Source organism: Schistocerca nitens, chromosome 12 (assembly GCF_023898315.1).
Source record: "Schistocerca nitens isolate TAMUIC-IGC-003100 chromosome 12, iqSchNite1.1, whole genome shotgun sequence".
Taxonomy (NCBI): Eukaryota; Metazoa; Arthropoda; class Insecta; order Orthoptera; family Acrididae; genus Schistocerca; species Schistocerca nitens.
The window spans coordinates 154,149,349-154,166,004 of NC_064625.1; the positions used below are offsets into that span (position 1 = coordinate 154,149,349).

The window sequence follows — 16,656 nt, forward strand, 5'->3', positions numbered from 1 at the left end:
CTTCTACTAGTTTTTCCATTCGTCTATAAAGAATTCGTGTTAGTATTTTGCAGCTGTGGCTTATTAAACTGATTGTCCGGTAATTCTCACATCTGTCAACACCTGCTTTCTTTGGGACTGGAATTATTATATTCTTCTTGAAGTCTGAGGGTATTTCGCCTGTTTCATACATCTTGCTCACCAGATGGTAGAGTTTTGTCAGGACTGGCTCTCCCAAGGCTGTCAGTAGTTCTAATGGAATGTTGTCTACTCCCGGAGCTTTGTTGCGACTCAGGTCTTTCAGTGCTCTGTCAAACTCTTCACGCAGTATCATATCTCCCATTTCATCTTCATCTACCACCTCTTCCATTTCAATAATATTGTCCTCAAGTACATCGCCCTTGTATAGACCCTCTATATACTCCTTCCACCTTTCTGCTTTCCCTTCTTTGCTTAGAACTAGGTTTCCATCTGAGCTCTTGATGTTCATACAAGTGGTTCTCTTATCTCCAAAGGTCTCTTTAATTTTCCTGTAGGCAGTATCTATCTTACCCCTAGTGAGATAAGCCTCTACATCCTTACATTTGTCCTCTAGCCATCCCTGCTTAGCCATTTTGCACTTCCTGTCGATCTCATTTTTGAGACGTTTGTATTCCTTTTTGCCTGCTTTATTTACTGCATTTTTATATTTTCTCCTTTCATCAATTAAATTCAATATTTCTTCTGTTACCCAAGGATTTCTACTAGCCCTCGTCTTTTTACCTACTTGATCCTTTGCTGCCTTCAGTACTTCATCCCTCAGAGCTACCCATTCTTCTTCTACTGTATTTCTTTCCCCCATTGCTGTCAATTGTTCCCTTATGCTCTCCCTGAAACTCTGTACAACCTCTGGTTCTTTCAGTTTATCCAGGTCCCATCTCCTTAAATTCCCACCCTTTTGCAGTTTCTTCAGTTTTAATCTACAGGTCATAACCAATAGATTGTGGTCAGAGTTCACATCTGCCCCTGGAAATGTCGTACAATTTAAAACCTGGTTCCTAAATCTCTGTCTTACCATTATATGCAGTTTTCTCGTGTCCAAATTTTCAAATAATATGCAATGTACCACACTTTTAGAAATTCCTACTATGTCTGCTAGCTCGTGCACTTTCAGTTGATGATCATTCAGTACCACTTTATGGATTTTCTTCACCATTTCTCGAGTCACCACCTCATTTCGTCGACCACTGTGATGCTCGTCTCGGCAAGACATACGGCCTCGTTTCAACTCAGCTACCCAATATTTTACTATTGTTAACAAAGGAGCAGGCTCTCCAAAGTAGAATCTAGCCCAGCTTTAATACTCGTTGTGCAAGGCCTTTAAAAAAGAAAATATTGTTTCACATAACGATGACCAATTTTCTCCATTTTCACAAGTTCACTCACAGTGTTCACTGTTGATGGCTGCCAAATACATACTAAGGAATGTGGTGTCTTCAAACTTGAAGCATATGCTTCATAGATCATATACTTTTTAATCCAGATATATTTTTCAACCTGCCACCCTCAGTCAGGTCGGGTACTTATGGGACCACCCTCGTATGTGTTTACTCCTGCCACCGCTTGGTGAGAAGCTTTTTTAATGAATTCTACTCACTTCCCAATAAATTTACTCATTAATGCTGCTGATGATAAAAAAATCATTTTCAACTGATCTGTGATATACACAGTCAGAATACAAGCCCCAAACATAATTTTCAGGTACATTTTAACTCCTTGTCTAGAATTCATAATGCATTTATGTACTGTTCTCATAAGGAGTTCAACAAGTTTCACATAAAGCAAGAAATTGGGAATCTTTGCCAATTCAAAAGAAAATTACAAACATTCCTCATTAGCCACTCTTTCTACAAATTATGTAAGTATCTAGATTCGGGGATTGAAAAGACCTGTTAGCTAAACAAAAATTAGCTGTGTTTGTTATAAAGCTATATGACAGTAACAGACTATCAATAGGAGTCAGTATTTACAGATGTAAAAAATATTTTCTTTGAAAAATTCCATGGGAATGCCAATAGCAGGTAAACAACAACTATACAGTAAAACTGAGGAAGCAGCTATTTTTGTTTCAAAATAGCAGCTCCCTTTCTAATTTACTCTACTAAATTCTGACAGCATAAACATGAATAGCAGCAGGCAGTATAGCAGTAATTCATTGTTAATACAGAATAAGTTTCTATGATGTTCTTGTCTCATGTTACTTTCACTTCGTGCAAGTCTTTCAGACCTCTCTTAAAAGCATGAAATGAACAGTTCTCCACAATATGTGCATCCCTCTGAACCACAGTAACACTTAGCACTTTCAAAATAACTGCACTTCCCTGAGATATGCCCACATCTCCCTCAACCGGTTCAGATACGGTTAGGATATTTGTGTTGGGGAGATCGAATCCTGCAGCCTTTTTTGTGGAATTTTTGATTAGGTGGGGATTCTGGAGGTGGATGTTGATCTCAGCATTTCCTCCACTTGTCAGTAACAATAAAAACATCTGCAATCCAATGATCAACCCAATGTGGCTTGCATGACTTCAGACATACAGCTGGTGGATTCTAGAAAGTGCCTTTTAGGACTCAGTCCTTACAGGGCTCTTGTATTCTTAATACTTGATGCCTTGGCACATTGTATTCTGAGATCTGGAAGAGCAATATTGGACAGAGCAGGCAGTCACTGAATGGGAGACGATCTGGCAGACTAGTAATGGTCCTCATTCAGATATACAGGGTGTCCCAAAAAGAATGACTCAATTTTAACTCGTAATAATATTGAGACAAATGTCACTAGGTAATTGAAACAGTGCTAGATGTAATCGGCACGGTCTAGAGTTTCAGAAAAAATCCGCTAGATGTCACTACGAGCACAATACGGCACCTGCACAACAGAAGGCATATTGCGTTATTGAATTTAGTCATACTCAATCAGTGATCGCAGTTCAGCGGGCGTTTCATATTCGATTTCATGCTAAACCACCATCACCAAAGAACATTCGATGGTGGTATAAACAGCTTGAAGAAACAGGGTGCCTTTGTAAAGGCAAAAGTCCTGGCTGGCCACGCATTCCTGAACAGTGGAACAAATCCTACGAGCATTTGAGTGGAGCCCCTGCAGGTCTAAGTGTTGTGCTAGCCGAGAATTGCGTTACTGTGCATGACAGTGTGGTGTGTGTTACGGCGTCGTCTAGCCCTCAAACCATACCGATTACAGCTGGTACAAGCTCTTCAAGATACTGACAACGTCAAGTGAGTGCACTTTAGTAGTGCTATTCTAGAAGACATGGAAGATGATTGAAATTCAGTGATGAGGCAATTTTCCATATTAGCGGTAAGGTTCACCGTCACAATGTGCGTATATGGGGGCTCAAAAATCCTCATGAAACAATTTAACCTGAATGTGATTCACTAAAAGTGAATGTTTTTTGTGTTGTTTTGCAAAGCAAGGTTCATGGACCCTACTTTTTTGAGGAAGAAACCGTAACAGGACAATCATATCTTGCAATTCTACGGAACTGGTTATTCCAACAACTTGACTCTGACAATTTCATTTATCGGCAAGATGGAGCACCACCGCATTGGCACACCAACGTGCACAGTTTCTTCAATGCCAACGTGCCTCAACGTTGGATAGGGCGTACAGGACCGTGAGACCAGGCTTTACACTCTTGGCCTCCTAGGTGCCCTGACTTAACACCATGTGATGTCTTCCTGTGGGGATATGTTAAACAATGTGTTTACGTTCCTCCCTTACCTTGTGACATTGATCAACTAAAAACCAGAATATCAGATGCTGTAGCTTCAGTGACAGAAGACACCTTACGCTCAGTTTGGGATGAATTCAGCTATCGGCTAGGTGTCGTCCGTGCAGCCAATGGAGGACATATTGAACATTTATGATGGATTTTTATAAACTTCCGTCTTTTCTGAGTAATTTAGTATGCAATTTGTTGGTGTTAAGCCCTTCTTCTTAATAAATAATTCTATTTAAAATTGGGTCATTCTTTTTGGGACACCCTGTACATCTATCTTATTTGCATGTGTATAGTTTTCCCTTGCACAGCTACACTGTTCAGTAGATGAATACAAAACTGAAACTGTAGCATATCTGCATTCATTTCTGACTATGTTGTGGAGTAGATTTACTTTTGAAGTAAGATTCCTAATGAGTTGTGAGAAACTTTGATCCTATCAGAAACCACTGTGTAACTTCGTGTGTCCCTCTTTATTATTAAGATGGCACTGTTAGCTCTGTTCTACAGTATTTACACCCCATTTCCTCAATTATTTGTTAGATACATTACAATATCTCTCTCTCTCTCTCTCTCTTTCTCTCCACCTACAACTTTTACCTTCTACGCATCTCTCTAGTTATTCCCTTATGCCTTAACATATATCCTACCAGCCTCTCCCTTCTAGCAGTCACTGTTTTTCATGGATTACTTTTTTGCCAATTCTGCAGAATGAATCAAGGATTTGTAAGGCCATACGTTAAAACCACTGCTGTCTCAGTGGGGAGAGAAGAAATCTTTAGAAACACAGCTCATTAGGCTGAAGAGGAATCAATTCCAGAATTGTACATACTCCTATACTAAATGACTGCCCCTCAAATGATGAATGAAAGTGGAAATATTTAAAGCAGAGAACAACAGAGAGCAGGCTTACCTGAAACTGGAGCATCATGTACTGTCCATACCAACTTGCACATTGCTACAAGTTTTCAATAGTAGTATATTCTACAATTTTTCATGCAAGTTGCTTAAAATGGCATACGGAGTTCGTGAGCAGGAGCTCTTTCATCATAGCTTTGTATTTATTATTATTTAGGAGTAATTTACAAGGAAGTTAGGTTCCAAGTTTTCTTATCAGCAACAGGCTATAACATATTTAGAGAATATAACGTGCATATTTCTTACCAACACATTTCTTTTAAAAAATAGTATGTTTTCATTAGCAACGTAACAGTTCAGCTACAGGATGAATATACAATAATATCCAGACATTCAGTACTGAGTGTCAGGTAAAATAGAGCACATGTGCTTCCACTAATTTGCATTTATTTCTTGTAGCAAAAATCACTGGTATGTCACACTTAACACCAATCTCCCCCTACTTATGGTATCATCATATCCACTGAACTGCTTCAATAGTGATGCACCTGAGACACAATTATAGGTTACACATTTGAGACGTGTCTTCAATTTCTCAGGTGGCTAAGAAGCAGCAGCTTCAGCCAGAATCTTCTCAACAGCTTCTGCAAAACTGGGCACTACAGAATGTGGTGGTGGGTTTATAGTTGTCTCATCTCCAGGGCGGTATTTTCCTGTCTGCACGAGGTAGCCACGAATACCAACTTGCTGGGCACCATCAATATCATCCCGGACATCCTGTGGAGACAGAGCAACATATTTTTCTTATTAGTAAAGTATATGCTGCATTGAAGGACTGTAACAAATTAAAACTATTTTAACTAGAGACCTCTGTAATTCATAACAGATCTAGTCTCTTTATCGCTAGGTCACACAGCTGCAGTCGAAGGTGTTTCAATGTTTTAGTAAAATCCGTGAGGCTGACATTAATTCATCCTCTGATACATCCGTGGTTTACAGAAGGAAAGATCAGTAGATACATGCACTGGATGAATCTCAACATGTGAAGTTCCTGGGAATCCAGGAGCATAATATGTTGAGGTACTACCAGTGCATCGATAAGTTAACCCAAAAACAGCTAAGTTCTGCTTAATTTACACTTACAAAGTTATCTCAATATACTGATCTGCAGACAGAACTGTGAGCATTCCTTGCATACTCATCCACTCCTGTCATGTGGTATAATGTTCTGGGGCAATGCAGCTAACTTGATTGTGGCTTCAGTTGCCTGAGACTGCAGCCATGTGTCTGAGAGTTGTGTGTGTGTGTGTGGGGGGGGGGCTGGGGGATGTATATTTTTGACAAAGGCCTTACTGACCAAAAGCTTTATTTGTGACAGTCTTTTTGTAGTGCCTATCTGCAACTCAGCATCTCCACTACATGTTGAGTAGCAACTTTCCTTTTCATAATATTGTTACATTGGTAGTGAGGATATTGTGTAAAACTGATAACAAAACATCTTGCAGAATGGTATTTGTGTTTAATACCAAGACTGAATTTACGATGAATTGTGCAATCCACAACTAGAAGTATATATAATTTCCGTACAGACTGTGTGTTCCTTTCTAAGGTTGAGACAGGAATTTTATATACTGGTACACAGATGTACAACATATTACAGGTGACAGATATTGACAAACAAAGTAAAACAATACCTCAGGGCCACTACTTCTACAATTTATCTGAACATTTGGACTCAGGGATGCGTTTGCATTAAACAGATCTTGAATTTGACAGGATAAAGGGTGCACCAGAATTTCATCGATGAAATTTCAGATATTTTTCAGAGATATTTACTGAGTATTTTGATATAAGGGACATGTCAACTCCTGCAGATGGTAATGTATTTATAAATTCTTTGGTTTATTTATTGTGCCACACTACCATTGCCTTTGATGAACCTGTGCACAAGCTATAAGGGGCAAGCAAAAAGTTGCTGTCCTGAGGCCATACAGTCCAGAATCGGTATGACTATCAGATAAGATTGCCATGAGCAGTGAGTCAATCATCCCACCAAAGCACCACAATGAAGATACCCATTTGGTAAAACACCATGTCCTGTTACGTGAAGAAGTCCATAACTGCCCACTGCATAACCTCATCTGAGAGGGATCGTTGACCCATCACGGCCTTTTTTAAGATATCAAAGGTGTGATAGTCACATGGGTAGTGATCAGGACTATAGGGTGTGTGCTAGAGCGTCTCCCACTTGAATTGCCGTCACTTCTGTGTTATGACATTTGCAATGTGAGGACATGTGTTATCGTGAAGCAGCAGCACCCCTAGCCCACAACATTACAGACACGTTGCCTCATACACATTCTTCATTCTCCAATGAATGTCTCCTGGTGTTTGTTGTTCAGTAGTCACTATAAAGAATAACAGCACGCTGATCCCATTTGGTAATAATTCTACCATAGTTCACATTTCCGCATGCAGTCGGAAAAACACGAATGCTATGCTAATCCCTTGCCTACATGTTGGTAGTTATATAACCGTATCAGACTTGTGCTACGTTGCATATACACTACACGAATGTTCTCAAATGGAAACTTTTTGATCGCCTCTTCATCAGTAAATCTATTTGTACAACTGTGTATCACTGTAAATATACAACTAACACTGCCAGAAAAACAAATCTGAGGCAGAACCAGATAGTACCAAAAGTAAGCTCGATGGCAAAACGTTAAGAGGACACTATTCTTGTCAATGCCAAATACTGTTAGTGAATGAAACACATATGTTTCCAAAGAAAACTGTATAGCATACAACTGACATTTGTACTGCTGTGCACATATTTTCAATGCAATATATCTACAAAGACTAATTGCAACAAGAAATCAAACAAAATGCAATTATCCTGTAAAAAAGCCGCCGGTAGCTCATGTCAAAACATCAGAAAATATTCATGAGTAACCTTCAAAATTTAGTTAGGGGAGTTCAGGTACGGCCTGTAGCTGACAGTGTTCTGTATAAAGGTACAGAGACAATGATTGAGTTGATAAGAGCAGGAGAAATTGCTTTTTTCAAACTAGCTGTTTTTCTCCCAATATATTAGGTTGTTACACATGTCCATACCATTTTTCCATTTTCCAACACAACAGAGACTATAGTCATCAACAATATATTCTCCTTCACTATTTACAACAGTCTGCCAACACTAGGGTAACTTTTCGATTCTGCGTCTGTAGAAATCGTGTAGTTTTGAGGCAAAGAACTCTGTTTGGAGCACATTTGAATCCTGAAAGGAAGTTCCTTCAAGGTTCTTTGATTGAGAGCAAAAAAGATAAAAATCTAAAGGCACAAGATCAGCTGAATAAGGAGGTGTGGAATGACTTCCCAACCCAACTCCCGTACAATGCTTTTTGTTAGACTTGCAGAATGTGGATGGGTGTTATCGTGGAGTAACATCACTTCAGGTAGTCTCCCTGGATGTTGTTCTCGGATTGTCTCTCTGAGACATCTCCGTTGTTGACAATAAATGCGAGCAGTGAGGGTTACACCTCGGGGAAGCAATTTGTAGTACACCACAGTGCCGCTGTTTCACCAATGCATAACACTATCTTTTGTGGCAGCGCTTTGTATGGGGAGTTGCTGTTGCACTTGGGCTCAACTATTCCTTTCTTTTCCTTATATTAGCAGAAAGACACAATTTCTTGTCACCAGTAATGGATAAGAATGGTCTGGTTTTGTTCACGAGACAATTGATAATGACTAAGCAGATATGCACATATGGCCACCCATTGATTTCTGTGATTTTGGTTTAGAGCATGCACTAACCATATACCCAAGTTCTGAACCTTCCCCATTGCGTGCAAATGTCACACGGTTCTGATGTGGATCATTGTGGATTAATGTTTAGTCGATCTTCAGTGAACCCCGATGTCCTCCCTGAAAGTGGATAGTCACTAATGTAAAAACAATCCTCCTTAAAACATTTTCTTGCTGTGCTCTACCCAACGGCATTATCCCCATACGTGATGCAAATGTTTCTGGTTGCCTCCACTGCTGTCACCCCTCTACTGAACTCAAACAGAAGAATATGCTGGAAATGCTCTGATTTCTCCAAATGGCACTCCATTTTCTAGCATCCACAGCTCCACGCATTATCTCCAAATGATGAAATGACAATATGTAAACTCGAATAGCAACGGTGAACTACAAATAAAAAATGACAATCAATAAATAAACCCATAGGAACAGGAATACCTACATGTAAAACAAAAACGCTATGAACTTACGGACCAATCTAATATTATGAACACTATCACGAGGCTGAACAGTGCCTGGCAGTGCTGCGGGAATGTGACACGGTAAGGAAAGGATACAAGTGAAGCAGTGACGAATGGAGTATAATTCTAGCAACGACACAGGCCGCAAACGGGGAAAGCCACCGACATAACCCACTTTCACAAAGTGCAGATCAAAAAGGCCAGAAACCTGGGGAGGAGCATCTAAAAAATGGAACAACTGGCCAGCTGTTCGCATTCTACTGCAGAAAGTGATTGAAGGAGGGTGAAACTTCGAAAAAGGCAACAACACATCGGATGTCCAAGTTTCATCACAGAATGTGGAGGCTGGAGGTTTGCTCACTCTGTGAAGCAGGTTAGGCAGTGATCTGTGGTAATCTGACGGTAGAGGACAATGGTTGAGCAGGGATAAGTGTTCCAGAGCAAGTCATTCACTGCACACTGTTGAAGGGGAGTTCTGCAGCAGACGATCTCTACGTGTTCCCACACTGATCTGACAACATCGTCAGTCACGACTTCAGTGGCAACAGGATCACTGTGATCGGACACTGGATCGATGGAAATGTATTCCCTCATCAGACAAACCACGTTTCTCGTTACTTTGGGTCGACGGCCGTATCCAGGTACGTCACCATCCAGGCGAATGGACACTCGAAACGTACTGCGCCGTGGATACGAGCAAGTGGAGGCAGTATAATGTTATGGGGTCCCCTCTGCTTCCGTGGGACTTGGGGTAGTAATCGAAGGCATCATGACAACTGCAGACTATGTGAACATTATTGTGGACTGCCTGTATCGCTTCGTGCTTGATGTCTTCCCAACAGTGGTGGCATAACTGTCTGTGTCACAAAGCAAGAATCGTGCTACACTGACTTGAGGTGACTCATAGGGATCTCACATTGAAGTCTCGGCTACTAGATTTGCTCGATCTGGAACCAATGGATCACATCTGTGATGCTATCGGGCACCAGCTCTGTCAACATGAACCACCAGACCGTAGTTTACAGGAATTGGTGACACACATAGGCATCTGGTGCCAAATACCTCTGGAAACCTACCGAGGAGCTTCTGAAACTACACCACAGAGAAATGCTGTTGTATTGCATTCCAAAAGGGACCGATATGCTATTAAGCAGGTGGTAATAACATTGTGGCTGATTAGTATAGATAAAGAAATCAAAAGTAATTCTTATAAATATCTCTGTAAGCAGATTAGGCACTAGTTACGATTTGTCATCAGCGAAGTTTAATGAAGTTGGCTACAGCGGATGCTTCTGCTTGACGATCTATAATATGAACTGTCTCACATGTCTGAAGGGGCTTATGTACGATGGGATTTGTGGAACGAAATGAGGGAATGACTGAATTCTCCGAGGGGTACGAGCACCGTGGCACTGTGATATTGCAAAGATATGAAGAACAGAATAAGCAGATTTGAAGCTTCAAGGTGGTGCACCAAATAGCAGATCTGGGCTGTACTGTGGAGTATCATCTGTTACGTTTGCTGCAAACTACAAAGTGTGCGCATCGACCCGAGGGTGTTGACACTGAAGTCCTGAAGTGTACTTTGAAATACCGTATGTTGGGTTCGGACCAAATAGTAAGGCACGGTGTGTGACCACTAGGGGCAGTGCAATCAAATGTGCATTCCAAAACTGGTAAATGATAAGCCAGGATACATCTCAAAACTTGTACAGGAATCGAACTGTACTATCGTAGCTATCCACCACAGTGTAAGTGTTAATAGTGAATAACTGAGCACATTCCTAAAGAGAAATGTTTGTCACTTGAAGCAGAAAATCACAGACCTTAAAAGAGACTAGTCCACTGTTTGTGCTGACACAAATATACACTAAGGCACAGTGCAAGAAAAAGTGGACACATGCAAGTAGGAATTGTGCTCCAAGGGTTCCTGCACACTTATGTTTATGGGTAAATCATCTATAGATTGTGATGATTAAGTATGTGAGTATCAAAATGTGTGACATAAATGCCCATATCTTTTCACTGTATTGGCTAAGGGACTACAGAGCTCAGTATTTAACATAAACTGCAATTAGATACGTCTACCAGTTCCTCAAAAGTGGTCACAACACACACATGCACAGAGTGACTCCATAAAGATTCTTTTTTTACCACCTGAGGCGCAAGACCCTAAAGATTTATTTTATTTAATTTACACATCAAGTTCCGTAGGACCAAACTGAGGAGAAAATCTCCAAGGTCATGGAGCATGTCAATACATGAAATTACAACATACAAGTAATAACAGATAAAAATAAAATGTTATGAACCCAGAAAAAGTCAAGCCATAAGTTCAAGTAAACACAATAGCAATACAATAAGAATCAGCTTAATTTTTCAAAGAACTCATCGACAGAACAGGAGCGACCCGTGAGGAAACCCTTCAGTTTCAATGTGAAAGCATGTTGATTACTGCTAAGATTTTTTAATTCTGGTGGTAGCTTATTGAAAATGGATGCAGCAGTATACTACGCACCTTCCTGTACAAGAGTTAAGGAAGTTTGATCCAATGTCAAAATACCCAGCAAATGAAAATAAGCAAATATCACTTACTTCAAATAGTGGAAATGGCAGCATTAAGTCTTTGAACAAGATCCTGAACGTGGGCTTTCCACGACAGTTTACCATCTATCTGAACACCTAGAAATGTGAACTGTTCAGTTTCACTAATCATATTCCCATTCTATGAAATTAAAATGTCAAGTTTTGTTGAATTGTGTGTCAGAAACTGTAAAAACTGAGTCTTACTGTGAGTTAGTGTTAGTTTATTTTCTGCAAGCCATGAACTTATGTCATGAACTGCACTATTTGAAACCAAGCCAATGTTGCACACAACATCCTTTACTACCAAGCTAGTGTCATCAGCAAACAGAATTATTTTAGAGTTACCTATAATACTAGAGGGCATATCATTTATATTTTTATAGCCCCAACACTGATCCTTGGGGCACCCACTATTTGACCCCACATCACAGGCCTTCTCAACACTTTTGCTGCCTGTTGCTAAAGTAAAAAGGTGGACCAATTGTGAGCTACTCCGCGTATTCCGTAATGGTCCAACTTCTGGAGTAATGTTTTGTGGTCAACACAATCAAACGCTTTAGTTAAATCAAAAAATATGCCTAGTGTTCGCAGCCTTTTGTTTAACCCATCCACTACCTCACAGAGAATAGAGAATACAGCATTTTCAGCTGTTAAACAACTTTTAAAGCCAATCTGTGCGTTTGATAGAAAATTATGTGATATAAAATGATCAATTATCTTTACACTCATAGCCTTTTCAATAACTTTAGCAAACATATTGGCATAGAAATAGGTCTAAAATTGTCTACATTATCCCTTTCTCCCTTTTTATAAAGCGGATTTACTACTCAGTACTTTAATCGTTCAGAAAACTGACCATTCCTAAGGGAAAAATTATAAATATGGCTAAATACAGGGCTAACATGTGCAGTGCAGTCCTTTAATATTCTGCATTCTGCTAGGCACTCCATCATATCCACGAGTCTTTAGTGATTTAATTATTGACTCAATCTCCCTCTTGTCTGTATCACAGAGGAGTATTTCAGACATCAGTCTTGGAAAGGCATTTTCCAAGAGAGTTATTTGATTCCCTATAGAAACAAAATTTTTATTTAATTCATCAGCAATGCTCAGAAAATGATTGTTAAATACTGTACATATATCTGACTTATCAGTAACAGAAATATTTTTACTACGAACTGACTTTATATCGTCGACCTTCGGCTGCTGACCAGACACTTCCTTCACAACTAACCATATGGTTTTAATTTTATCCTGTGAATTAGCTATTCTAATTGCATATTACATGCCTTCTTAGTCATATTTTAAGCACCTTATAGTACTGTTTGTAATGGGCTACTGTAGCTTGATTGTAACTACTTCTCACATTTTGATATAATTCCCACTTGTTCTACCTGATATCCTTATCCCACTAGTCAGCCATTTGGGCTGCCTTTTACTGCTAATACCCCGTTAAGAACTTTCTAATGGTAAGCAACTCTCAAAGAACATTAGAAATGTGTTAAGGAAAGATTATATTTGTCATCTATGTTATCAACACTATAAATATATATACGAAGACAGTAACTTGTTCTCGAAAGAACAGTTACTGATGATGACCGTGCAGCTTTTCCCTGGATTAAATGATGACTAACTGAAAACCTCAGCTGCCGACAGGTGTTTTTGATATACCTCGATGTGGACAGCTGAAAATGTGTGCCCCGACCGAAACTCGAACCCGGGATCTCCCGCTTACATGGCAGACGCTCTATCCATCTGAGCCACCGAGGACACAGATGAATAGTGCGACTGCAGGGACTTATCCCTTGCACGCTTCCCGTGAGACTCACATTCCCAACTGTCCACAATTCTACATATGTATTGTACCTTATAGACATTTGTCCACCCACTCATTACTCGCACACGCTTTGGCGATTCCCGTAAGAGTTTGGGCGACCTGTGCGTATTCGCACAGACGAAGGTCAATGGCTGGGTAGCCTTTAACTATATATATACGAAGACAGTAACTTGTTCTCGAAAGAACAGTTACTGATCGAGGTACATCAACAACACCTGTCGGCAGCTGAGGTTTTCAGTTAGTCATCATTTAACACTATAAATATCCTGCAACTCTTGTTCACTAATGAGGTTCAAAGAACTCTCTATTGCTGTTGGATTAACTTTCTAGTTTGTAATTATATGTGACATTTGTTTGAGTACAAAAGCCTTTTAGTCTTAAAATTTGTGCACCCTTTTACTAACAGAATTTGAGTGGTAGCGAGGCAACATCACTGCTTGATCTATTGTGAACAGAATGCATTTCCCTTCCTTATCTCAGTTAATATGACAACAATTCATTCAACAACAGGGAATTACATGTAAAACACACACACACACACACACACACACACATTTTCATTATGTTTACAGTTCAAACAAGTAATCAAATACAAAAACACTGTGTAATGTCATAAAAATTAGCTATACGCAAGTGGTAACAGTCCTACAATTAAGTATAGCTGATTATGGCTTACTACTCTACAGTGATAAAGAAATAATTATGGAGTATGCTTCTCATATTAAGTTACACGTAAGTGGGAAGATACTTGTGCGAATTGTATTTATTCTTTTGCAGGAGATGCTGGACTGTGATGAAAAGCAACAAGTGACTTGGGTCTGCCAAGTATGCTGTGTAACATCCCAAGTTTTGCAATGCAACAGGCACACGTTGTCACCTCAGTGTGTTCAGAAGGGCAGCAGCAGCTGCCACACAGCAAATGCAAACCAGCCAACTGTTAATGAAAATTATAATGTAAAGGAGTGTGTGTCAAGATGAAATCAAAGGAACTTGATGAGCTAGTGTCATACAATTGTATTCTTTACTGCAGTAAAATTGTTGTTCTTGAATTGGAGTTTTGACTATTTTAGCAATGTTTAATGGGGAAAAATCCTTTACTAACTTTGAAAAAAAAAAAAAAATAGAGGAAAAGAAAGACAAAAGCAACAGGAAGGGATTAACTGAAAGCTGTTGACCAACCTGTTACATGGAAATTAAGTCAGCTGCCTTATTAGGATTTAACTGTATCTTATGTGCAGTAATTTTTGAGGAAGACTGCACACATCCAGTCAATGTTTCACTTAAAGTATAAGCATCCCTTTTAAATGGATGGTGTAAAGCAAATCTTACTGTGAAGTTAAGGCATTAATTGGTGGTGGTTGTTGTTATAATTGTGTCCTTCAGTTTGAAGAGTAGTTTGCTGCAGCTCTCCATCTTAGTCTGTCCTGCACACACCTCTCCATCTCTCTAAGCATTACATCCACCATCCATTTCAACCTGCTTGCAGTAATCATCGCTTATTGGCTTCCCTCTACAATTTTACTCTCCTGATCCACTTCTCTCTATTACCCAACTGACAATTCCTTCATGTCTCAGGATGTGTAATATCAACTGATCCTTTTTTTAGTCAAGTTCTAATTAAATTTCTTTTCTCACTAATTTGATCAGTACCTCTTCCTTACTTAACCAAACTACCCAATCAAATCTTCAATAACATTAAATTTCAAAAGCTATTTTCTTCTTGCCTGAACTCTTTATCATGTATGTTTCACATTTGTACAAGGCTATGTTCCAGATAAACACACTCATAAAATACCGTATTTACTCAAATCTAAGCCGCACTCTAATCTAAGCCATACCTGAAAAATGAGACTCGAAATGAAGAAAAAAAAAATTTCCCCAATATAAGCCACACCTGAAATTTGAGACTTGAAATGCAAGGGGAGAGAAAAGTTTTAGACCGCACCGCAAAATCGAAACAAAGTTGGTTCATTATAACATGAGACGCAATTTAGGTCAAATGAATGAAGATACAGCTACAGTAGTTTGGTTCGAGTCGTGAGCTTAACAGTTAAGCTTTACCAGGTAGCCATTGCTATGCGTCCGTATTTATATGGGTACCCTTCCTTTTTCACGTGCTTCGTCTGGTTTGAATTGATTACTTATTTTTCTTTGATCTGATAAGTGTCGTTCTCTTTGTTATAGGTGTTTACGTAACTCTAAGCTGAAAATGCATTACTGTACTGTGTCATGCATTGTTTGTTGTGATAATCAGTGTTTACGGCCTGTTGCCGCTCGTGGCATGGCTTGCTTTTGTGCGCGCTACCGCCGCTTTAAAAAAAAATAAAAAAAAAAATAAAAATAAAAAATAAAATAAAATAAAATAAAAAAGGAGGAATCGTCTCATTAGCGAAACAATGGCAAGAGACTGCTATTTGTTGTTACTTACACTGCTGCTTTCTTTGATAAACGATCAACAAGAACCAAATAATAGACTGCGTATGATAGAAGATGTTCTGAACGAGAGTTTAGCAAAATTTTTTCTCTGTTTGAATATCTTTGCAGACGCCTCTTTAGTACATTATATTCTGCTCAGAAATTAGAGTCATCTTAGATTTAAAATTTAGTCAGTTGTCGTGCTTCATTTCTGACTGTATCACTATTCAGCGTAAGAATAATATGAATATAAACATGATATGATATGTATATTCTTCCACATTTGCTGTTGTCTCACACTAGTTTCGTAGTTTATTAGGCAGACAGAATTTAAATGAGATAGCAGCAAACACGAAAGAATACATGGCATAACGTTTACATTCTTCTACCTTTTCTTTTAATTTATTTACTGACGCAGAGGTTTTGGCCCCAGTATTTATCTATGTGCCTGCAAAGCACGCCTTTGTAGTGCTACATATATTCAATGGCAGAAGTTAGTTGTAGCGGCACCTACCAACATTTTTCAGAACTTCCGCTTACTTTGCACTTGATTCTAAGCTACAGGCATTTTTTTTTTTTATTACAAAAACTGGAAAAAAGTGTGGCTTAAATTCGAGTTAATATGATACTTAAATTTGTATAGTATGTTGAAATATTTCTTTCCTCAGGAATACTTTTTTTTCTGTTCACAGTCTGCATTTTATACTCTTTACTTCTGCTGTTGGTTATTTCTGTCTTAACAGCAAAAATCATGTACCGTTTTTAGTTTGTCACTTACTAATCTAATTCCCTCAGCATCGCGTCCTTAATTTGATTACACTCCGTTGCTCTCGCTTTACGTTTCTGTTCACGCTTGTCTTGGAACCTCCTTCCAAGATGAAACATATAATCCTTTACTAACAGCCGATATTTTGATGTTGTTTTATTAGGC

At 39.1% G+C, this 16,656-nt stretch overlaps 1 protein-coding gene across 2 annotated transcripts in view; it reads right to left on the reverse strand.

Annotated features, from left to right (window-relative positions):
- Positions 1-4,717: 4,717 nt before the first annotated feature.
- LOC126215360 (haloacid dehalogenase-like hydrolase domain-containing protein 2) overlaps positions 4,718-16,656 on the reverse strand; it is a 40,762-nt gene continuing 28,823 nt past the window's right edge. For both annotated transcript variants that reach the window (XM_049942051.1, XM_049942052.1), the window contains one exon: positions 4,718-5,393. In XM_049942051.1, the coding sequence (XP_049798008.1) occupies positions 5,220-5,393 (174 nt within the window). In that variant the 3' untranslated portion in view covers positions 4,718-5,219. The remainder of the gene's footprint in view (positions 5,394-16,656) is intronic.